The sequence below is a fragment of the Nannospalax galili genome, unplaced genomic scaffold, assembly GCF_000622305.1.
Source record: "Nannospalax galili isolate Female #2095 unplaced genomic scaffold, S.galili_v1.0 scaffold490, whole genome shotgun sequence".
NCBI lineage: Eukaryota > Metazoa > Chordata > Mammalia > Rodentia > Spalacidae > Nannospalax > Nannospalax galili.
The window spans coordinates 2,748,446-2,772,071 of NW_008329666.1; the positions used below are offsets into that span (position 1 = coordinate 2,748,446).

The 23,626-nt window shown below is 41.5% G+C and overlaps 1 protein-coding gene across 2 annotated transcripts in view; it reads right to left on the reverse strand.

Moving 5' to 3' along the window:
* Positions 1-818: 818 nt before the first annotated feature.
* The window catches only part of Lmnb1 (lamin B1), a 62,045-nt gene continuing 39,237 nt past the window's right edge, over positions 819-23,626 (reverse strand). Inside the window, exons 6-11 of one of the 2 annotated variants that reach the window (XM_008840982.3) lie at positions 19,794-20,014; positions 18,863-19,088; positions 16,991-17,095; positions 10,564-10,683; positions 3,661-3,768; positions 819-907 (exon numbers count right to left, since the gene is read on the reverse strand). In XM_008840982.3, coding sequence (XP_008839204.1) covers positions 866-907; positions 3,661-3,768; positions 10,564-10,683; positions 16,991-17,095; positions 18,863-19,088; positions 19,794-20,014 — 822 coding nt within the window. In that variant the 3' untranslated portion in view covers positions 819-865. The remainder of the gene's footprint in view (positions 908-3,660; positions 3,769-10,563; positions 10,684-16,990; positions 17,096-18,862; positions 19,089-19,793; positions 20,015-23,626) is intronic. The other variant, XM_029567480.1, reaches the window with a different exon arrangement.

Sequence of the window (23,626 nt, forward strand, 5' to 3'; positions counted from 1 at the left end):
TCAAAGTCCAGTTCACGTTAAGTCATGAAAAATGAAAACATTTCTGTCCTGTCAAAATCAGTCTAAAAGGATTTTAAGAAGGACAGTAGATTAATATTAAAACTTTTTATTTATTAATGTCGCATAAGAAATTTAAGCATGTTACACTATCTTAAAAAACACAACTAGAGCATCTTAAAGAGAAACCCTTCCCCCACCCTAGCCCCGCCAGTCCCCAATCCCCTCATGAATAATCTAAAAGAAGTAGCCAACCAGAAAACAGCTTTGCCAACCCTCCTTCCAGAGGGCTTACATGATGGTTATGTTAATATTGCCTGTTTATAAAATGTTTCTTCTCTTTTCTGTTTAAAAAAACTTTGTAACCTTGATTGCTTATTACAAAAAATTTTCATATAAAAGTTCAATATATTGAAAAACACTTTCCCCCCTCCCTCACAGCACCGTTTTATATATAGCAAAGAATGATCAAGAGCAGACTGCCCATCTACACAGAGCAATCTTCACAAATTAAACCCGGACAGTGGTTTACTTACCCTCCCTCCCCTTCTTAAAAGAACAACAACAACAAAAAAATTACATACACACATACAAAAATCAAAAAAAAAAAAAAAAATTAGGACCTTTTCCAAACAGTACAGTTAGTTCAGTGTCAATAATTCACATCTTGCAACAAAGTGTATGGATAGGATATCTTTTACAAAACTTTCAGTGTCAAAAAGGAAATTAAGGCCATCAGATTCGCAGCTTAAAAATTCACATAAAGGAAATATAAAAATATTCTGTGCTTCTGAGAAGGCTCTGCACTGTATACAGGTAAGGATTACCATGCTTCTCTGTCTTGGGGAAGACAGCCGAATTGAGAGGTTTACATGATGGCACAGCTTCTATTGGATGCTCTTGGTGCTCCCTGAGGAGGGGGGGAAAAAATAGAAGGAAAAGTTAGTACGAAGCAAACAGATTACAATATTCTAAAACACAAACTCTTTCAACTACAGTGCTGCCAAAAGTCTGCATTATCTAACTTAAAATGAGCTCTTTCACTTCTTACCCTTTTTAGACACTAAGGACTTCTTCCCTAGAATACTCCAACAAGTTCCACAACTGATTCTCAACTCTAGCTGCACAATTTTATTTAAAAAAACAAAACATTTAACAACAACAAAAATTCAATCTAGGTCCACAGAACAACTAAGAATTTCTCACATAACATTGTAACTTTAAGTAACTCTTTCTTTTTTTAATATTTTATTATTTTTATTTTATGTGTATGTGTGTATTGCCTGCATGTCGTTAAGTGCACCCGTGTCCTGCAATGTTGGCGGAGGTTAGAAGAAGCTGTCAAATCCCCTGGAACTGGAGTCACAGACAGTTGTTAGCTGCTGTGTGTGTGCTGGGATTCGAACCCGGGTCTTCTTCAAGAACAGTCAGTGTTCTTAACTACTGAGCCATCACAGCTGAAGCTGAAATGTTGCCAAATATTATTCCAGCTGAGGCTCCATGGCAAGACTGCCTCAAAAATTAAATAAAAAAATTTAAAAGACAGCTGGACTGGGACATTGTTCAGTGTAGAGCACTTGCCTATCGAGGGGAAATGTAGCTAAAAGGACTCTGGACAATCACACCAGCACAGCACAAGCTGGCTCTTCAATTTCCACATCCTCACTTCAGAGGATTCATCCTCAAATGTGAAATCAAAATGGCCTCCATCCATTAACTCCTTCAAACCATATGACTTGTAACTCACTAGACTAAAACTGGTTTCTTGAAGGTCACCAAAAACTGCAATTCCAAGGGCACTGGATTCATCATTCAATGAACTTCATAGCTGTCCTATCTACCCTTTCTTCTGAACTTCGGTATCATAGCCATCCCTATTTTCCGTGATCACACAAGCTCAAAATCTCAAACCTTTAACTTCTTTTTCTCTTATCGTTTTAAGTTTTGGGTTTTTTTTTTGGGGGGGGGGATGACAGGATATCCTTGTAGCCCCTGCTGGTCAGGAAATCACTATGCAGACCAGGCTAGCATGGTCTCACAGAAATCCACCTGCCTCTGCCTCCCAGGTGCTGAGATTAAAGACATGCCCCACCACACCCAGTTTGTCACAAATCTTAAGGAGTTTGAATTCACCTACTTCCTCAGTGGCTCTAGACTCAAGCCCTAATACGGTTTGCCCAGAAATATTCTGAAAGATAATGGTTCTTTTTTTTTGGTCTTTTTGAAGCAGGTCTCCCTGTAGCCCCAGCTGTCCTGGAACTCACTATGCAGACCAGGCTGGCCTTGAACTCAAGAGATCCACCTGCCTCTGCCTCCCAAGTGCCCGGCTTAAGGTAATGGTTCTTAATTTCTCCTTTGCATCAGACTGTGTAGAAGCTACAAACCTAGGAAACTCAGGCTTTATCAGCTTAAAACCAGATTTCACTTTCTCTCTCCCACAAACCTGGTAAAAGTCCTAGAGGAAATGCCAACATCAGCCAAAATTACAACTGAATGCAACTTCTGGCGGAGAACTAGCTGGCTGAGCCCAGTCAAACCGCAGAGTCATGGGAAGTAAGAAGTAACAGTTTTTAAGTGCCCTCCCCCCACCACATCCCCCTCACCAGGTTTGGGAGTGCTCTACTAATAAGGAAGCAACTGAGAGTTATCTATTCTTTCTCTAACACCCAAATTATTTACCGTCCTTCAAAATACTACCCAAGCATCTTTTTCGAGAACTTTTCTCTAATATACCAGAGGCCTAGAAAGCCTTCTCCTGTGTCAGACCTGCCAAAATTCATGTAGATCACTGGTCTTCAAGAGTTATTTTACCTCTAATCACCATGTTTCCTTTAAGGACAGGAAATCGATCTTATGCTTGTTATTCATTAAAGCCAAGTATAACATACCTGTTCTTAAAGTCAACAAAATGACAACACATCCAGATTTAAATTAAAAATTCTACCTCATGCAACCCACCTCAAATAATTCAACACAAGTAGAGGGTGAGAGAATGCCTGTTTAGAGCAGGACTGGGGTAAATGAAGCAGGGCCAACTAGATTATAAATCTGGAGATGAGATGTTATCAGGGTAGGTTAAAGACTGATTAATGATCACATTCAAACAGCTTGAGAGTATAAACTGAGGGCTCATTAGTTATATTAATAGTTCCAAATTTAATGAGTTAAAACTGAATCTGGAGTCTCTTTATTTCAAGGGCTCTCCAAAGCTTAAACTATCATTTAAACTATCTTGTAATTACACAATGATTAGGAATTTAATGTAGCAATTTAGTATTACTTTGTTTTTTGTTTTGAGTTTACATGCAAATACTTGCTCTAATTTAGTAGCACAAATTTCACAAAACTCAACATCAACAGTAAATAAGTTCAAGGCATAGAACCGAATTCATGCCTTTGTATGTGAGTAACAGGTATGTCCAGCACAACGCATTATCTACAACAGAAAACAAAAGACAAAGGCTGAAGTTTGAGAGAATGAGAAAAATGAAGAGGGTAAGTGGCCTTTCACCAGCACCCAAACTCGCCACCTTGTGTGTTTACACCCGGACAGGTGGAATGCCCGCCACTGCTCAGTCATTCATCTAAAGGAAACACACAACAGGTTTGCAGGTAATTATGTTCATAAAAATTAAAAGCAAAAATATTACAATGAAGGGATACCTGCTGGTGGAAAAGCTCCTCCTCAACTGCCACTCCAACAGGCTCCTCCTCTTCTTCCTCCTCTTCAGGTACAGTTGTTTTAAAGACTGTACTTCTTTGAGCAACCTCCTAAGAACAAGAGAACTAAGGTTAAAAAGAACCCTCACAACCACAAGACAACGGCAGAAGGACGGACCTTCCCTTTGCTTAAGAAGCAACATTTCCTCTATCAGGTGTTTTATAAGCCAGTTCATCAGGAGCATAAACTGGTGAATTTTTTGCACAAGTAGTAGCAGTTAGTAGATCTTCCATGTTCCCTGCAGGGAGCCACTGGTATCCAATCTGAAATACCTGCTAGGTAGGCAGTTTCCAATGTTAGGAATTCTGTGCAAGTGATTGGGCACATTAATTCTTTATAAAAGTGTCAAATAAATAAATGCTGAACACAAGGGTACTGGAGGCCAGCTGTTGCAACCTCAAGGACCACCTGGGTAGTGGGATGACAAAGACAAGCTCCTTTTACTCCTCTAGAAGGAACTGGAATCATGATGGATTAGCACTAACTGCTAATAACATACCAGGGAGGCCCTGATAGACTCTGTACTGAAACATCTCCGAGTATTTGCAGAGGTTCAACAGAAAGTAACTACGGTTTCCATTTCCTATTAGAAAGCTCAATTCAGACTCTTTTCCCAGAGAAAATGCTGACCTGGGCAAATGCTACAGTGTTTTAAGCACAAGGCTAACCTGATGATCTGCAACTAGAGAACAAGCGTGCCCTAGAGTGCTGTCCAGCAACTTATTTTATCCTGTACCCTGTACGAAGGTCATTCAAGAAAGATAACTCCACAGCAGAATTACCTCAGCAAACACGTATCTGGAATTTAACACAGACTAGCTAGTTTAAAATGAAAGAGAAAGAAACCCTAAAAACAGTGTCACAAAGAGGGGCTTCAATGTGAAATAGGCATCAGGCTATATTTTGTAAACTAAGGTGGTAAGAGGATTTTGTGGGACTTTGATTTGTGCAGCAGTTGGACTGAGGAAGCTGGGGGGTCTCTGGGGGTCTCTCAATCAGAAACTTCAATTCTGAGAAATCACTCTTTACAAACACAGACATTGCACAACAACCGTCAGTTTGTTTTAATCAAATGAGTAATATGAGAATAAACATCAAATGCAGTATCTTTTTAAAATAATTTTTTCTATTTTATGTGTATGCATGTATTGCCTGCATGTAGGTAGTGTACCCATGTCGCACAATGCCCACAGAGGTCAAAAGAGGCTGTCGGATCCCCTGGGACTGGAGTTAGGGACAGTTGTTAGCTGCCATGTGGGTGCTGGGGTTTGAACCCGGGTCTTCTGCAAGAACAACCAGTACTTTTTTTTTTTAATATTTTACTTATTATTTTTATTTTATGTGTATGCATGTATTGCCTGCATGTATGTGAGTTTACCCGTGTGGTGCAATGAGGCAGAGGTCACAAGAGGGTTTTGGATTACTCTAGAACTGGAGTTAAGGACGGATTGTAGCCATCATGTGGGCACTGGGAATTGAACCCAGGTCCTCTGCAAGAGCATTCAGTGCTCTTAACTGCTGAGCCATCTCTCCAGCCCACAACCAGTGTTCTTAATCACTGAGCCAACTCTCCAGCCCTCAAATTCAGTATCTTTAAACCAAGATATCAACTAGGAAATGGGAACATATAAAACAGGAATGAGTCTCAACAAACTTTGCCAGACACCCAGCTTTTCTCAACTCATTAAACTGAGGAAGGAAGACCAAGAAACACTCCTACGGCAAATCTACCTTCCAGTGCTCCAGCAGAGTGCACATCCTGCATGCAGAGTGCCTCCCGATCACCCTCAACGAGAAGCCTAGAAAATAGCAACTTCCTTCAACCTAACTACTACTATACATGTAAGCTTGCTGGCAAGCACTTTGCATTAGAAAACATTAGGAAACCAATTAATTTAATACAGACAGCCTATATGGAAAATGAATAAGCTTATGTCCAAAACTCTAGATAGAAAATAATTATTAAACATTTTAGTCAAAACATTATTGGGAGGTTTAACACCTAAAGAAGTCAGTATTCAAGATGCCAACACACAGATCCAACTCTCAGCAAGGTCCCCAAGTATAATCAAGCATCCAGAAGGGTACAGAGTCTGAGTGACAGGCTGTACTCCCCTGTAAACATATCATTGAACTGGGTGTGGCAGCGTATGCACACTTGCAGTCCTAGCACTCATGAGGCTGAGGCAGGAGGACTGCAGAGAATTTAAGGCCAACCGAGGTAACATAGCAAGACCCTGTCTCAAAAAGAAGGAAGAGAGGCAGAGAGAGATAATGGAGAGGGAACAGAACAGTATCATTGGCCTATCCCCACTCAAAGCCGTGGGCACAGATGAGTCCATACACAGATGTGTTTGGGGTTCCCAGGGGCCAACTGACACCAGCTGACTGTACTTATCTCTTCATGACTCTTATCCACTCATATCCCGGGAGCTTGATGTCACCAGAGAGGATTTACATTAAAGAAACCAGCTGATGGGGTATTTTTTGACAGAGACAACTATAAACATACTATGTATGTCTGAATATGTAATATTCATATACACAGAAGTTCAAAGAAGTATAGAAGACTGCTTTATTTTTTATTTTCTGGTTTTAATCACCTACCATCATTCCCTTCATGTCTAACCTTGTCTTCCAGCATGGAACACATGTGGGTCACAGGAGTCATGAACAATCTAGCAAAGGAAAGCCTTCAAGGGCCAATTCTCTCTTCCTGTTCAGAGACAGCATGTAACTAAGTAGGTGTAGTAAAACCAAGGCCCAGGGCTGGAACCTCCCAAGGAGAAATGACCCACAAGAAGAACTGGGATAGGATGATGTACTTCTGGAAGCAGCCAGCAGCTATCCTGCATCTCTGAGGGAAGCAATCCAAGCAGGAGAACCAGATCCTGTAAGCCACTGCATCAAGTCTCCTACCTCTAATTTTCTTATTATGTGAGCCCCCAAATTTCCCATGCTAAAAATCAGTTTAACTATTTTCTAATAGTACTAATATCTCAACAAGAAAAAGCATATAAAAAACGAAAGTGATTTAAGCTGCTTACCTACAAATCTTACAAAAATCGACTCTCTATGGTAAGTATAAACTATTCCTAATACAGTCTGGTACCTACAAATAAATGAACTTGGACATGCAGAAATAAATGATTAAAAGCCCAGTTATTTATGCAATTATCAGAGAAAATAAGAACCATACTAACAGTATTTCATCTCATCTTTGACAGAAGTTACTTCATATAGAACCTAGCAAGAATGCAAGATTGGATAAGCAAAACAACCCAAAAATGTTCAGTGTTTTAATTACAAAGGGAAAGTTTCAGTCCCCTGTACAGAATGAATCAGTAGTAATGCTTCAAGACACATCTACACCATGATACCTGCTGCTTCCAACATGAAACCCCTTTCCACACAGGAGAAAAATGGTGTTAAGTAGCGACTACATTTCATGGCTGACAGAAATACAATTAATTTCCATGTGTCTCTACAGAAGTTTTTTGAAGGAGAGCAAAGCATTACTCTTTAACAATGTTTTGGGAGAGATACAATCTGCCAAGTTCAGCTGTCAGGGGGAGCTACCAGAAGTGAGGCCAGAAGTGAGCAAGAGCTTCAGTGGAGAGCAGTTTGTAACTTACTGGCACTAGGTGCACATTCCCCCACTACCCTGAAAACCCAGACTGTATTTGGAGATGAACTGTCCAAACAAATCCCCAAAATCTCCCAACTGGACTAAGGTGTACAATGAAAACTCAGATGCCATTTCATTTCCAGTATGCACGCGAGAAAGCTCCCCACGCAGCAAACAGTGCTTATTGTGAGTGCAGGATGGGAAGGTGGCGAAGAACAGGGCTTCTTATTCACCTCAAATTCCCATCATTTAGCTTATTTTTCTGAACTTAAGTAAAGGTCCACGTCTGGTTTTTTAAACATTCCTACTGGGAGTGAGGAGATGGCTCAGTCAGTCAAGTGCTTGTCAAGCAAGCATGAGGTTGTGATTTTAATCCCCAGTACCCACATAAAACAGGCAGGCGGGAATACTGCTGTGCCCCTGCAATCCTACTGGTAGGGATGGAGACAGGAGGATCCCTGGAGCTTTCCGGCAGCCAGCACAGCCTAATCAGTGACCTCAGGCTCAGGAAGACCTATCTCACAAAACAAGGTATATGGCTCCTAAAGAACAATAGCCAAAGCTGACCTCTGGCCGCCACGTGCTCAGACACATACACAAACTATAACTACTAAATGAACCTTTCATGTGTCGGGTATGATGGTCAGGGTCAGAGTAAACCCCACCTACACCTAGCAAGCACCTTGGGAGGTTTGAGTTGGTGCTCTAGGGGCAGAGAAGGTGCTCCTAAGGGACACTAACTTCACCACCCGCCCCCCGCAACTCCTTCCTCCACACTTTCTCTTGGCTTTCCAACATTGCTCTCCTAGTTTTCCTCCTGCTTCACCTTCTTCCTTTGCTGTAAAAATTCCTAAAAATGTTAGGACTTCCTTTTAGAGCTCCCTCCTCTACTGACAAGCCTTCAGTCAGTTCCTAATTTTAAATACCACCTGTGTGTTGAGGATTCAAAGCACTTCTGCCTTGGGTTTGCCATCTACATCCCCAAGTCCTGTCTATAAATGTCTTCATCTGGATGCCTGACTCTAATCTCAGTGTAAACGGCCAGCAAGCCAGAAGGTGGCATCTGGCTTCCTTCTCCACCCTCCCACCAAGCCTGCCCTCCCTGCAGCTTCCTTACTGAAGGACAGTGACAACCCTCTAGCTATCCAAACAAATAATCTAATCAGCACTTTTGCTCTCCAAAAGACATGGGTTCAATTCCAAGCAACTAGGTTGGGCAGCTCACAAATACCTCTAACTCCTGTTCCTAGGAGATCTGATACCTCACAAGCACCTGCACTCATGCACATGCACAGACACAAACATATACACATAATTAAAAATAAAATCTCGGGGCTGAAGAGATGGCTCAGCAGCTAAGAACACTGGTTGTTCTTGCAGAAGACTCGGGTTCGAATCCCAGCAAACACATGGCAGCTAACAGTCTATAACTCCAGTCCCAGGGGATCCGACTGCCTCTTCTGACTTCTGCGGGCATTGCACATGGGTGCACTTACCTACAAGCAGGCAATACACAAATTTAAAAAAAATAAAATCTTTTTAAAGGGGAAAAAAACTCATCAACATAGTTCTAGTCTGTCACATCCCTCTACTTCCCCTTCTGTCGAGTCCACCCTTAAACACCCCTTCGTCAGCTGACTTTTCTCCCACCTAGAGAGCACCACATCTATGTCTCTTCTTTGGTGGCCTCGTCTCTGCCTGTTTTGTCCCCTAAAGAACCTACACAGTAAGGCCGATGCCCTCCTCACTCTGCTCATCTTATCCCAACAGCCTCTTACTTGCACTCGGTCGGATCTCAGCTCTCACCAGAGCCTGCATTCTGTCCCTGCTTCCTTCCCCCTCGCAATCTGTTAGCAGCTCTACTCTAGCATCTTCACTTCAGAACAAAGAACTCTTCCCTGGCTCCAGGTCTGTGCACAGGTTGTGCCCTCTTCCTGGGCACATTTGCTCTCTCTATTTGATGGCTGGTTTTCTCTTTTTTAGGGTCACATTCAGTGTCACCTCCCTGAGGTAGACCTCCCTGACTACTTTATATAAAACCAATTTCTTCAGTGACTCCTTAGACACTACAGGTCATTTCTTTATAGCGCATTCATCAGAAATCATTTATCTTTCTGGCTGACTTCCTCCCTCCCTAGAATAAAAGGAAGCTCCACGAGGGCAGGACCCACATCTGGCGTCTTTCCTGCTGCACGTCTACACAGTACCTGCCATACAACAGGAGCTCAGGGTTTTCCAAATAAATAAGCAGCTGTGACTTCCCAATCAGCCAGCCTTCCAAGCAGGCTAATGTCAGAAACCACTCTACCTATCCCTTTCAGCATCACTCAGACTCAAAGTAGGTCTATTCATGTCACAAGCAGAACCTGATGGCCTGGAGGCTGCAGGAAGGGGCCACAAGCAGGAAGGAGGCACTGGTCAGGGCTTCTCTGCAAGCCCACTTAGAGTTCCCACAGGAGAAAAGGTGGAGGAAGACGCTGCACTGCAAGTAGAACGGTGACAAGAGGTGTAACCTACCCCAAATCATAGCACAGCCCAAGAATATGCTTAAGCAACCGCAGCAGAGGGACCACTGATTTCTAATCAAAGATTGACTCACATTCTGAATAGCCCCAAAGCAGCTGTAGCTACTTGATTATAAGTAATATTTCTAAGACTAACAGATAGTGACGGGGTCGGGGTGGGTAGCATGCATGTACCTCACATGCCAATGGAGGAAATTAGGTTGACAAGAATTCTAGGACTGACATATTGAAAGCATATAAACCAACAGATAGACAATCCATAATCTTTAAACTTACTTTCATGAGTACTAAGAGTTAGTAAGGGTAATAATTTAAGCATTTACTACATCAGATAGTGTTGAAGCAATTCCAAGAAATGTGTCTTTCATATTTTATCATTTGTCTCACTAAAATCTTTTAACATGAGAACATTCAGGGGTGAAATTGTTCAGTCACAAAGTCAATGTACAGTGTAGACAAGGCCTGACAAGGAAGAAATCCAACCTGTGGGCCTGTGCTAATGCCCTATGAAGACCTCATTTACTCCTCAAATATGAACTTCCCATTCACTCAGTGTGCACAGCTTAACAGCCGCCATCTGACTGACACCATTGTTATCTCACATTGCCATCGGACTTCTGATTAGAAATCATACTTGTACAGTGAGACTAGGAGAAATGGATATGGTACTGGTCCTGACAGAACTGCCATACCTCTCCCTGAGAATTTTTCAATATAACCTTCACATCTTCACCAGTGCCCCAGGAGTTCTGATTCTTCCAGATGAGGTCAGTGGGAGGACTGGCTGTGACACCAGCATTTGCAGCCCAAATCTGGAAAAGAGAAAGGACATCAGTACATCCAGAGCCTCACTCTGACATAAGACAAATTCAGCAACATGACAAGATTTCAACTTTTAGGTCTAAGAATTTGTCCCAGCTTTGGAATTGCTACAGAATAGCTGTATGTGGTCATGAGAACTTAGAGAGTTTCTGTCAGCACAAGTTTCCCCAGATGACAAGCAAATATATGGATGTATGAGCTCCTGAAATAAGACTGTCCACACTCCAGTTTAGCTATTCTACACAGCAGCTGATCTAGAACAAATTTTCTACTTTCTTCATCTACAAAAATAGGGCAACATGGTTCCTGTACCAGGTGAGATTGCTCTGGAGAGTGACCACCAATACACAGGAGATGGCTCACTCAACAACAGCAACATTAGCAATCAGTACCCTGCAGGCTATGGGGGTCATTCCTCATTGGGAGAGCATCATTCCTCTTAGTTGAAGGCTGACCTGTAGCAGACAGTCTGCTTACAGGAAAACATGCTCATCAGAGATCGGGTCACAGTAGCCCAGGTCACAGTAGCCCAGAATGTCTGCAATTACACTTCACAAAGAATGAAGGAAATGGATATCCTGCCCCCACATTGCTCAAGGGGAAATAGAACTGCTACTGAAATAGGCCAAAGAAAATAATGATATTTCCCTCATCAGCATGAAAATTCTGTCATATTTTTTAATGTCTTTCTTGGCAAAAGAAAACAGGCAGAATAGGGAAAATTGGCAATTAGAAATCCTAGGTATAGGGGACTGGAGAGATGGCTCAGCGGTTAAAAGCATACTGTTCTTACAGAGGACCTGATTGGCTCTCGGCACCCGAATTGGGCAGCTCAAAACTTCCTTAACTCCAGTTCTAGAGGGCCTAACTCCCTCTGTGGGCACTTGCATGCACATAGTACACATAAACTCACACAAGTGAGCGAGGAGACACAAACACAAATTTTAAAGATGAAACCTAACACCTAGCTATAAACCCAGACAAATTACTATACTTCTATAGACCCAGTGTCCTCAGAAGCAATGATACAACCAGTCCAAATCCTATACAAAAAAAAAATAAATAAAAAAATATGAGAATGGGTAGAAATATGTGTAAATCAATAACTGGTTATGGAATACCAAAGACTACAATTCAAAGGAAAGCTGGAAATGACAAACACAAGCTTACTTATAATGAGAAAGTCTACGACTCTCCTCATTAAGAAAAACCCCTTCCAGGGCTAGAGAGAGCTTAACAGGCAAGCACTCTAGCTGCTTTGGCAGAGGGCCCCAGATTTGGTTTGCAGCACCCACATGGCAGCTAACAACCACCCATAACTCTAGTTCCAGAAGAGCCGATGCCCTCTTTTGGTCTCTGTGAGCACTGTACACACATGGTGCACTTACATACACATGCAGGCAAAACATTCATACATATAAAAAAATTAACTAAAAAAAAGTCTTTCCAAGATACTCTCATTAAGTATCCAGATCTTCCATAAACATTACAAATGGAAAAGGGCATTTACCAAGAAGAAACTGAAAATCATAACAGCACCTGGGCCAACTTTCAGACCGTGTGAAATGTTTTCTGTTTCTAATGTCTTGCAATACTTTTCACTATCTATAAGGAATCACATAGCTGGTTTGAGGTTAATAATACTAAAATAGCCAGGTGTGGTGTGGTGGCACATGCCTTTAATCCCAGCACTTGGGAGGCAGAGGCAGGCAGATCTCTGTGAGTTCAAGGCCAGCCTGGTCTACATAGTGAGTTCCAGGACAGCTGGGGCTACAGGAAAACCCTGTCTCAAAAAGACCAGGAAAAAACAAAAACAAAACCAAACCAAAACAAAACAAAACAAAAAAAAAACAGTGCCTTACTGGGTATTTCAGCCCTAAAACTATTTCCTAGAAATGTTCAATATAGCAGCTACATGAGGCTTCTGAGTGTGGCTAGTCATATAAGAACCATGCTATGCATACCCGAGTTCAAAGACTTATCAAAAAAAAGTTAACATACCCTATTAATAATTTGTGTTGAAATGATATTCTGAACAATGAGTAAAATATAGTCAGGTGGCAGACACTGGTGGATCTCTATAAGAATGAGCCAGCCTGGTCTACATAGTAAGTTCCAGGTCAGCTGGAGCTACTAAAAGACCCTGTCTCAAAAAAGACTATACATTTTTTTCTTTTCCAAGATTAATTTCCTACCTTTGTAAGTTTTTAAACATGCCAAGAAAAATTTTTTAATTTACATATGTATTAAAAATTTCATCTCTGTTCCAGAGTTCTAAACTTTATCTTTGTTTTTGCCTTACAGTTTTATAGAAACATCTCTATCATACCAGCCTTTAATCCCAGCACTCAGAAGACACAGGCAGGTGAATCTCTGTGAGTTCAAGGTTAACCTGGTCTACATGGCAAGTTCCAGGCCAGCTAGGGCTACAGGGAGAACTGCCGCAAAAAAAAAAAAGACCAAAAAAAAAAAAAAAGAAGGAAAGGAGGAAGGAAGATAGATGTCTATCACTACTGTGTCCCAAGAGCTTAATCACATTTAATGTGAGCTACTGACGAAAAACCACTACATTTTCTTAGATGACAGCTGAGCTCTACACAACCACCTATGAGCTAGCTCTTTAGTCCCTGGGGGTAGAAGCCAGTGGATAAAGCAGAAGACTGACATAATGAGAGATAGAGCATATTCAAATCTAAACCTTCTGAAATAAAATACCACATTCTTTTAAATATATTTTTCAGCTTCCCTAAAACATAATGGGACTAAGCAATTTTCTCTCACTATAATAGAGGAATAAAGAGAATTGTTAGAATATTTGTTCTCATTTTCACCTGTTATTACAAAATTAACACCTGCTATTTTCAAAGAGTGATGTCAAAGCTCCATATACTTTAAAGGAGTTCTAACATGCATTTAGAGCCTTTGATCTTAAACATTAAAGTTTTTATCCATCAGATTTATAAACATGTGAGAGGCTAAGGCAGAACTGTGATCACGTTTAAGGCCAATCTGGGGAACAGAGTGAGACCCTGTCTTTAAAGAGGGAACCAGGTGGTCGTGTACGCCTTTAATCCCAGTCCTCAGGAGACAGAGCATTTCCATGAGTTTGAGGCCGGTTTGGTATACATAGTGAGTTCCAGGCTAGTCAGGGCTACAGAGAGATTCCGTCTCAAAAAGAAAGAAGGGGAGGGGGGTCCAGAGAGGGAAGGAAAGACTATAAATATGCTTAAAATAGGTATTTAAATTTTGTGTTTGCTTTTATTATATGTGTATATATTTTATGTCAAAAAGACAAAAGAAAAGAAATTATGCCAAAATCACATTAGTCTGTATAAAACATGCACACCAATGTGCCTATCACCACACAAAGGGGGTTTTTTTGGTCTTTTTGAGACAGGGTCTTCCTGCAGCCCCATCTGGCCTGGAACTCACTATGTAGACCAGGCTGGCCTCCAACTCACAGAGATCTGCCAACCTCTGCCTCCCAAGTGCTGGGATTAAAGGGATACACCACCAAGTCCAGCAAGAGGGCTTTTTCAGAGATATATTTTATCTTTAGTGATGCGCATGTTTGCAAATATGGGTACTTTTGTGTGGGTGAACAGAGTCCAGCAGAGGACCCCTAAAGCTCGAGTTACAGGCAGCTGTGGGCCACCCAATGGGTGTTGGGAATCCAACTCTGGACCTCTGGAAGAGCGACAAGTGCTCTTAAACACTACTCTTCAATCCCCCCTAGGATTTTTTTCTTTGAAGGGGGGAACCACTCCTTCTATGTAGCCCAGGGTGGCCTTCAACCCCAGCTGTGCCCCAGCCTCCCAAGTTACAGGCATGTACAGCCAACTACATCTGCCTAATGACCTTTGTTAGAAATACAGGCCCCTATACTAATCTGGTCAGAGGGCCTTAAAGGACAGTTTTTGCCCCTTGCCCTCCAAGGTAGACTAAGTTCCAGAAGATGATGGAACATCATCTCTCAAAATGTCCTGTAACTGTGGAGGGTCACCTGTCCTCTTGTTCAGGGAGGACATGGAGATCCCACGAGATGGACTTGAACCAGTGTCCAGTCTACAAATTGGATCAACTCAGAGGAAACATCTCATTCATGCTTCCAAGTGAAGCCAGACATGGTCGAGCAGGACCTTTGACTTATCTTCACATAGGCGGAACTGGTAAAAGAAAGGAGCCAGGGGCTCCTCCCAAGCCCATTGTGACCCCTGAGGAACAGATCCTCAAATGACCTTAAGTGTAAAAATAAATTGATTTATGTGGGCCAACTATAGGGTCTTAAACACCCAAAAGGAAAGTATAACCAAAGAGTAATCAGTGTATTTCTTTAAGGGTTCAAGGGATTACACTTCCCAGACATTAGGCTTAAGTCTATATAAAAAGTTAGATAATTATTTCTCATTGATGATTTTGTTCTTAATCAGAAAGTGCTGCTCAGATGTAAGACTTCCAATCTTGGTCTGCAATACTGTAGTGCCCACCTGTAGCTAAGGGAGACAACCTACTATCGTTCTAAATAGTAGATGTATAAATTTGTTTTCTCCCCTTATCTAGAAGCCTTTGAGAGGGAACTGACACTGATTCTAACCACTGCAACAACAACAAATCAAAATACCTGAAAGCAAATCTTGAATCCATCACTCTCAAGTCCAGCCTTGGCAGACAAAAGAAAAATGAGGAGGAGCCCAATAGAGAGATGCTTTTTGGAAACTCTCGTCAAGAACTCCCAATGGACTCTCGTATGAACATTTGAAATTTGTCCTGCTCCGACTTTCTTCTGGTTCCCTGTCTAGAACTTGGAATGCTAATTACTCTTGCCTTTACTTCTCCTTCACATCTCCTATTCACCAGTCAAGGACTTTCTTTCCCCCCTACAGGTAAGAGTTACGCAATCTGGGAGTTTTTTAGATAGACCAACTGAAGCGGTACTCCAATTGCCTCACCCTGTGTCCCTGTTCAGTATGGAAGAAGCCAGAGTAGTCTGCGTTCTGATTCACTATCAGCAATTTGGGTAACCTCTTCAGAGGATGGTGTGATAAGAATAGGACGTAGGAATTGGCTAGGCAGTTAGGGTAAAAAAAAAAAAAGGCCCCGAAGAAAAGTAGCCAGTGTCTTGGGTAGAAGTCAAAATGTCCTTGGGCCTCTTAGCAACATACTCTGTTTCAAAGGCCAAAAATGACAGAAGTATTTGGGAGCACTCATCTAATCCCTAAAAGATTTTAGGGTTACCTCTTCAGAGGGGGATAAGCTTAGAGTAGCAAAAAGCCAGAAGGAAGGGGGGGTAGGGAGGGAGGGAAGGAAGGAAAGAAGGATGGGTACGCAAAGTTGTCAGAAAAAAAGCGATGGGGAAATATGGGAGGTGTTGGAGGGGAGAGAGTGGGCTTATATTTGATCAAAACACCTTATATGCATGTGTGAAATTATCAATAAAGTGTTTTGAAAATTTTTTTTAAAAAGCCAGGCATGGTGATACACACCTTTAATCCCAGCACTCAGGGGGCAGAGGCAGAGGCAGGTGGCCAGTCTGATCTACAAACTGTGTTCCAGGCCAGGACAGCTGGGGCTACAGGGAGACCCTCGCAAAAAGACCAAATAAAAAAAAAAAGTTGAAAAAAAAAAAAAATACAGGCCCCTACTCCAATAGCTATGAGAACTAAGAGATTAAAACATTAAAGCCAGCCAAAGCAATGTAACCACTGTTTTAGAAGCATGCTGGTATTAACTCCTAATAGTTCCTCACACTTGAGTAGCGCCTCCTGAATTACACTAAGCTGCAAGGGTTGGCCAAGACAGCTATTTGAAATCTACTGGAACAGACAAGATAAAATACTGCAAAGGTCTATCAGTTCTTTTCGGCACTCTTAAGGCAGAATTTTAAAAATCTTTTTTCTTCTTTTTTCTTTTTAAAAATATTTTATTTATTATTTTTATTTTATGTATATGCGTGTATTGCCTGCATGTAGGTAAGTGCATCTGTGTCGTGCAATGCCCTCGGAAGACAGATGAGGTTGTCGGATCACCTGGGACTGGAGTTACGGACAGTTAGGTGTCATGTGGGTGCTGGGATTCGAACCTGGGTCTTCTGAAAGAAGAATCAGTGTTCTTAACTGCTGAACCATCTCTCCAGCCCCTTAAAAATCTTTAATAACAAGCATAATGCCTTACTGATGTCAAAGATGTTTTAGAGCACATTTCTAAAATGCTTCTCTTTAGGCCAAACTTTCCTTTTAACTATTTTATCTATAACTCAAGACAATGAAGTTAAATTAAATGACGATGTAATTCACTTACAGTGACAGTCTGGCCTGCCTTCAGCACGTATCTTGAGGTATATTTGTAACTGACTGATGTGTCTCCAATTTTTCTGATCATCTCCCAGCCTCCCATTGGTTGATCCTATTCACAAAACACAATGTAACAAGGTTACTCCAAAAGCACAGAAATTTATGAAATAATCAAGCTCATGAATTCATATAAGCTCTTAAAAGTTAAGGAAGCTCCATGGATGTCATCCCATGATTCATAATTTCCTACTACGGAAACAAAACATGATTGACATTCAGCAAAATAGTAACTTCAACAATGTTGCAGTTAACAAGTAAGGGTCTGAATTTTAAAGAGGATAAAACTAGGGGAAAAATGAAAACCAAAACAAAGAATCACATTCACTGCTAAATCAGTTAAATCATTCATATTTACAACACAATTTAGCTATCAGCATGAACAGAAACACTTCAGATTTGGCGGCCTTCATTTTTGAGATGCAGGCACTTATGGCTGAGCAAGGCAAGGAGGAACATTTGCTCTTTTTTTCTCCAGCATCTGTGCCACCTTTGCCCAAATTTAGCTGTTACCTTAAGGTGCTCAACATGAAGAAGCAATGAGCCAGACCTAGGCATCACTATCAACTCCAGAGCCACCTGATACATGATAGATGAAAGGTAGATGGTAAAGTAATTAGGCTTCACTCTGAAGCACGGGTGGGAAGCCGGCTGAGGTCAGCCCCATCAGCTCCATCCCTGGCTGCTGTGCTTTCGGAGAGGAAGCTACTGTGCCTAGCTTTCCAAATTCTTCAATATCAGAACTGTTTGCAAGACAGCTATATTAACTCTGATGAGAAAGGAAGTAATTTTACAATTTTTCACAGACCCTGACCACATGCTTCAAGTCTTCCTCCCCCATCATCCTAAACCTTCATAGCTCCATCAGAACTACTGAGCTCTTTAAAGACCCAGCTGTAAACTTCTGGATCCCTTCTATGGATATTTTATGTTCATAAAAACAAGATAGGGCTTCATGCCATTAATGTTTTTATATAAACCAGACCATTAGCATTTCTTCATTTATTTTGAGAGGAAAAATATTCCTTCAGCATACTGTGAGCCTGCACTCACTCATACTTCCTTTTCTCATAAATTTATTAATAGCTGCAACTTTTCCATGTATTTGGCTAGGGAAAAGACATATAATTCATCTCTGGGAAGGCCACAATGACAAACTGCCAGGTTGGGAGACAAGGGCCCAGGAACATGGATACATAAACTCTATAAAGAACTATTAATAAAGGGATAGAGAGATGGCTCAGCAGTTAACAGTGCTGACTGCTCTTGCAGAGGACCCGGGTTCAATTCCCAGCACCCACATGGTGGCTAACAACTGTAACACCAGCTCCAAAGATTGCAATGCCCTCTTCTGACCTCCATGGGCATGGCACAACACAGGTATACTTATAAACATGTAGGCAATACACACGCATAGAATAATATTTTTTTTTAAAAAAAAAAAGGATTAATATGAATAAAGAAAACTTTAGGCTGATAAAAAGGGTTCAGTGGGTAAAGGCACTTGCCACCAAGAATGACAACCTGAGTTTGATCCCCAGAGTGTATGTGGTGGAGAGAACTAATTCCTTCGACCTCCACTGGCAACCCAGGCACACAGGTGCCCCCTGCATCCCCCTGCCAATCCTACTCTAAACCACAAAGGACTTTATCTTTCCCTCAACCTCTTATTTTGACTTTTAGTTTATTTCATGAATTTAAGTGGAGAGCAGGAGGCAAACCTCTATGTGAATCCACAGGGAATACAAGGAGCTATTACTATCCACAACAGCCCATTAACCTGCAAAGCCATGCTTGGAAAAAAATAGGTCTATTCTTTGACCTGTTCCGAAGTGTTCTTCAGGCGAATAAATTTCCCATCAACATCTATCTCTTCAACACACACATTCCCGGTGGCTGAGGCAGAATGGGCGATGCTAACACTACTGCTCGCCTCCGATTCTTCAACGTCAACTCTCTTCCGCTTTCCTCTAGTCGTGCGTACACTGCGACTAGAAGATGCTCGGGACACGGTCACACGGGAAGAAGGGCTTGGAGAAAGCTTTAACCTACACAGCAAAAAGAAAAAACAGTTCTGCTAATGGAGTACAAACACATAATCTTACCCAGGTTTTCAAAACTATCCTCTCACAGGCATTTCTAAACAAGAAATTTACAATGTTAGAGAATGCCTATAAGCATCTTAACTAAGATAAAATCTAGCCATGCTTGGGTGGTCACCATTAATTTTACTGCAAAAATCACAGTAACAAACATTTGATTTGCCAAGAAAAATAAACAAAAACAAGGTAATTAGAATGAGGCCTGTGACACAGCCACACCCATTGCCTATTTAGTGCACTCTTCCCCAGTCATGCCTCACAATGTACAAATACTGATTGCCGTTTCAGTCTTATCATCCGCCTTCTCCTGGGGAAGTCTTTTCTGAGAAGAGGTGTTAAAAGGATACATATACTAACCAGATTTGGAATATAAACATAAAGTCTCTTTCTGCAAATTTGTTATTGTACAACATATTAAATTACAGGACATTTAAAACCTCAAAGGAAAAAGTCCATTCTGACACCACCCAATATTTAAAATAATAATGATAAACTAAAATCTATCACTACTTTATCACTATGTGTTAAAATAAATGACAGAGAAAATACTCAGTTTCCTCCATTCTTTTTAAAAGAAATCTTTGCTTCGTCTTCCTAAAAATGGAAGGCAAAAACTAGACTGTCAGGCAGAGTGACTCCCGAGTTTCTTGCCTCTCCTCTTCGCCTTCTAGGAGTTTCCTATAAGCGCTGATCTCCATGTCCAGGGCAAGCTTCACATCAAGGAGTTGCTCGTAATCGCTCAACTGCTGCTCCATCTGGTCCCTTATTTCTGCCATCTCTCTCTCTTTGTCAGACAGCATACGACGAGAGTTGTCTTTCTCCTTAGCAAGCAAATCCTCCAATTCTTGAATCCTTTCCAAACATGCCCTAGACTTCAGATTCAAAGAAACACATTTACTCTCTAGGAATATTTCAACATTAGTATAAAACAGCTTTTTTTTTTTTTTTGGTCGTTTTTTGAGACAGGGTCTCCCTGTAGCCCCAGCTGTCCTGGAACTCACTATGTAGACCAGGCTGGCCTTGAACTCACAGAGATCCACCTGCCTCTGCTTCCCAAGTGCTGGGATTAAAGGCGTGCGCCACCACGCCCAGCTCAAAGCAGCTATTTTAAACCATTTCCTGAACTAGAAAGCAAGCACAGCTCTGGGGGATCCCTATCTTGGAATTCGAAAGATCCTGACTGTGAAAAATTAAATCTGAAAGTTCTTAAAATTCATGGTTCTCAGAAAAGTTTGGATACTAGAGGACTTACTCCCTCAAATTTAAGTTTATAAATGTAGATTGAAGATGTCAGTATTTGGGAGACTGGAAAAATGGCTAACCAGTTAAGAACATTTGCTATTCTTCCAGAAAACCCAGGTTTGATTCCCAGTATCTACATGGTGGCTAACAATTGTCCCTAACTCCAGTTCCAGGGGCTCTGATGCCCTCTTTTGGCCTCCGTGGGTACTACACATGTGGTGCACTTACATACATTAAGGCAAAAACACTATACACATAAAAAATTTAATAAAATTTAAAAAAAAAAAAAGATTTCAGGGCTGGGCGTGGTGGTGCACGCCTTTAATCCCAGCACTTGGGAGGCAGAGGCAGGCGGATCTCTGTAAGTTCAAGGCCAGCCTGATCTACATAGTGAGTTCCAGGACAGCTGGGGCTACAGGGAGATCCTGTCTCCAAAAGACCAAAAATAAAAATAAAAAAGATTTCAGTATTTGGCCAAATACATTTTACTCTACAATTGGGACTGGCTTTCCTGGAAGGTCTTTACTTCAAAAGTATGAATTAACGGAAGAAACAGAAGAACCTAGAAGGATACGTATATTGAAAGTGGGTTTTGGAGAACTGTGGGCATATTCAGGAAGCCAAAGAAAAAGGGGTTCTGGGTAAAAGGAGGGACGCACTAGAGTCTCTGCAAGACTGTTACACTAGCGCAAGGTGAAGAAAGCACACAAAGCCCATGTGCTATATAGGCTGATTTGCAAACTTGCAGAAAATAAAGAAGCTGTATTTGGCATTCAGAGTGATAAATAACACATCCTGTTCCAGGAAGTTCACCTTTGAAACCTTGTACCTCACTGGTAATTATTCACCTATGTTTCACCATGACAGAATTCATTTCTGTAGCCTCAGAAAAGGACAAGGGCAATCAACTCAGAAAGACTGATGGGAGCTGAGGCCTTCTGAGTTCCAATAGCTGCCAGTGGGCAAGAAAGGGGCCTCCTACGTAAAAACGTAAATCTGGAAGGCTAGAGATAAAAGATGACACACACTGTAATAAATACTGTACTACCATTGGTGAATTTATTCCTTACAGAGGTACAGGTGCAAAAATTTTAAACTGTTGTAAACACGTAATGGAGCTCAAAAGTAAATGGATGATAGAAAGGAAGTTTCTCAAGCTCAGAGAAGTTACAAATAAGTGAGAAAGAAGCCAAAAGAAAACCCTGTAGTGTCAGACTTGAGAGACGGCCCAGTGGTTAAGAGCACTGGTTGCTCTTCCACCCATATGGTAACTAACAACCATCTGTAACTCCAGTTCCAGGCCATTCAATGCCCTCTTCTGACCTACATAGGCATTGCACCACATAGGTGTGCTTACATACTTGCAGGCAATATACTCACACACATAAAAGTAATTAGTAGCATTCTTCCAATTTAAAAAAAAAGAACCAGAGTTTCTTAGAGAAATGAATGATTCAAGAGAAATGTATGATTCTAGGGCTGGGGTAAGGAAAATAAATGTGAAGCCTAGAGTACCTTATACCAGGTAATAAGAGGATGCTGGGACTGTAACTCAGTGGTAAAGTGTTTGTCTGGCATGTTGCAAAGCCCAAACTCAATCCTAGCACCACAAGAAAACAAAACCTCCAAATATAGGGGACTAGGGAGATGCCTCAGAGCTTAAGAGCACTGGCTGCTCTTTGGAGGACCTGGGTTCAGCTCCCAGCACACACATGACAGCTAATAACAGTCCATTACACCAGTTCCAGGGGATCCTACACCTTCTTCTGACTTTTGTGGGCACTGTACGACACAGAACTTACATTAACTCAGGCAAAACACTCATGTACACTACATAATTTTTTTAGGTTAAAAAAAAAAAAAAAACTTTCCAAACGTAAATAATAAAGCGTTGGGGTTGGAGAGATGGCTTGGTGGTTTATGTGCACTTGCTGCAGACCCAAATTTGGTACCCAGCATCTACAATGGGCAGCTCACAACTGCCTGTTAACTCCAGCTCAGTGGGGTCTGATTCCCTCTTCTGGGCACTGTATATACATGCATATACCTACGCCTACATGTACTCACACTGCACATACATCCATATACCTACACCACACACACACACACACACACACACACACACACACACACAGGTACACAATAGTAAACCTGACAGCACTTCCAAAGGTGGAACAATCTGAACCAGTCAAGGAAGAGTGCTGGAAAAGCAGGTACACAATAGTAAACCTGACAGCACTTCCAAAGGTGGAACAATCTGAACCAGTCAAGGAAAAGCACTGGCTTATAACCCAAAATTTAATAAGAAATGCTCACAATCCATACTGACACGAAAAAATAACAAACAAAAATCTTTACAGAACAGTTCTACTCAAAGAATTGTAGATCCCTCTCTCCAGGGCATGCAGCTTGATTCGTGACCTTCACTACAGAGGGTGGGTGAGACTTAATGGCCTGCTTCCCAAGTACAGTATGAAATGAAAAAACAGTGGCTCTGTTGACACAGAAAAACCTGGCAAAGACTAATGCAATCACACATCCCCAGTGATTCTCATGGTCCTTGATATGATGTGACAAGACAGACATTGAAAACACATAACCCTAGTCTAATCATGCAAAAAACACCTACAAACCCAGACTGAAGAATATCTATGGGGTCTTAGCCCATCCTCCTTCAGACTCTAGGTGCCGATAAACACGGAAAGTCAGTGAAACTGTCACAGTCCAGGAAGACTAGGTAAGTATGTGGTAAAAGTGAGTAAAACACTCCAACCCCACCTAAGGAATCTGTGTCAACAGATGACTGCTGGGAGGGGCAGAGACGGTTTCCTTCAAGGATGGGACTTGGCAAGTTAACCAGGCTCCAGTGGATGGACTCATACTGCAGAGTAATTGGGGAAACAAAGTAAACTCTACAGGCCATATATATGGAGAGAGAGAGCACATCAAATTGGGTAGGGGGCAATAAGGGGAGATGGGGATAGGATCTAAATACCATCAAAGCACAGTATATGAAAACCACAAAAGTTCAATAAAAAAAAAAAAACTTTTTTAAAGAATTATACTATGACACTGTACCTCAGAGAGCTTTCATTTAACTGCATCTACAAAAACCATTCTATAGGTTGGGCATGGTGATGTACTCCTTTAATATCAGTACTTGGAGGCAGAGACAGGTAGATCTATTTCAAAGCCAGCCTGAGCTACATAATGAGACCCTGTCTTTTTTTTTTTTTTTAAAA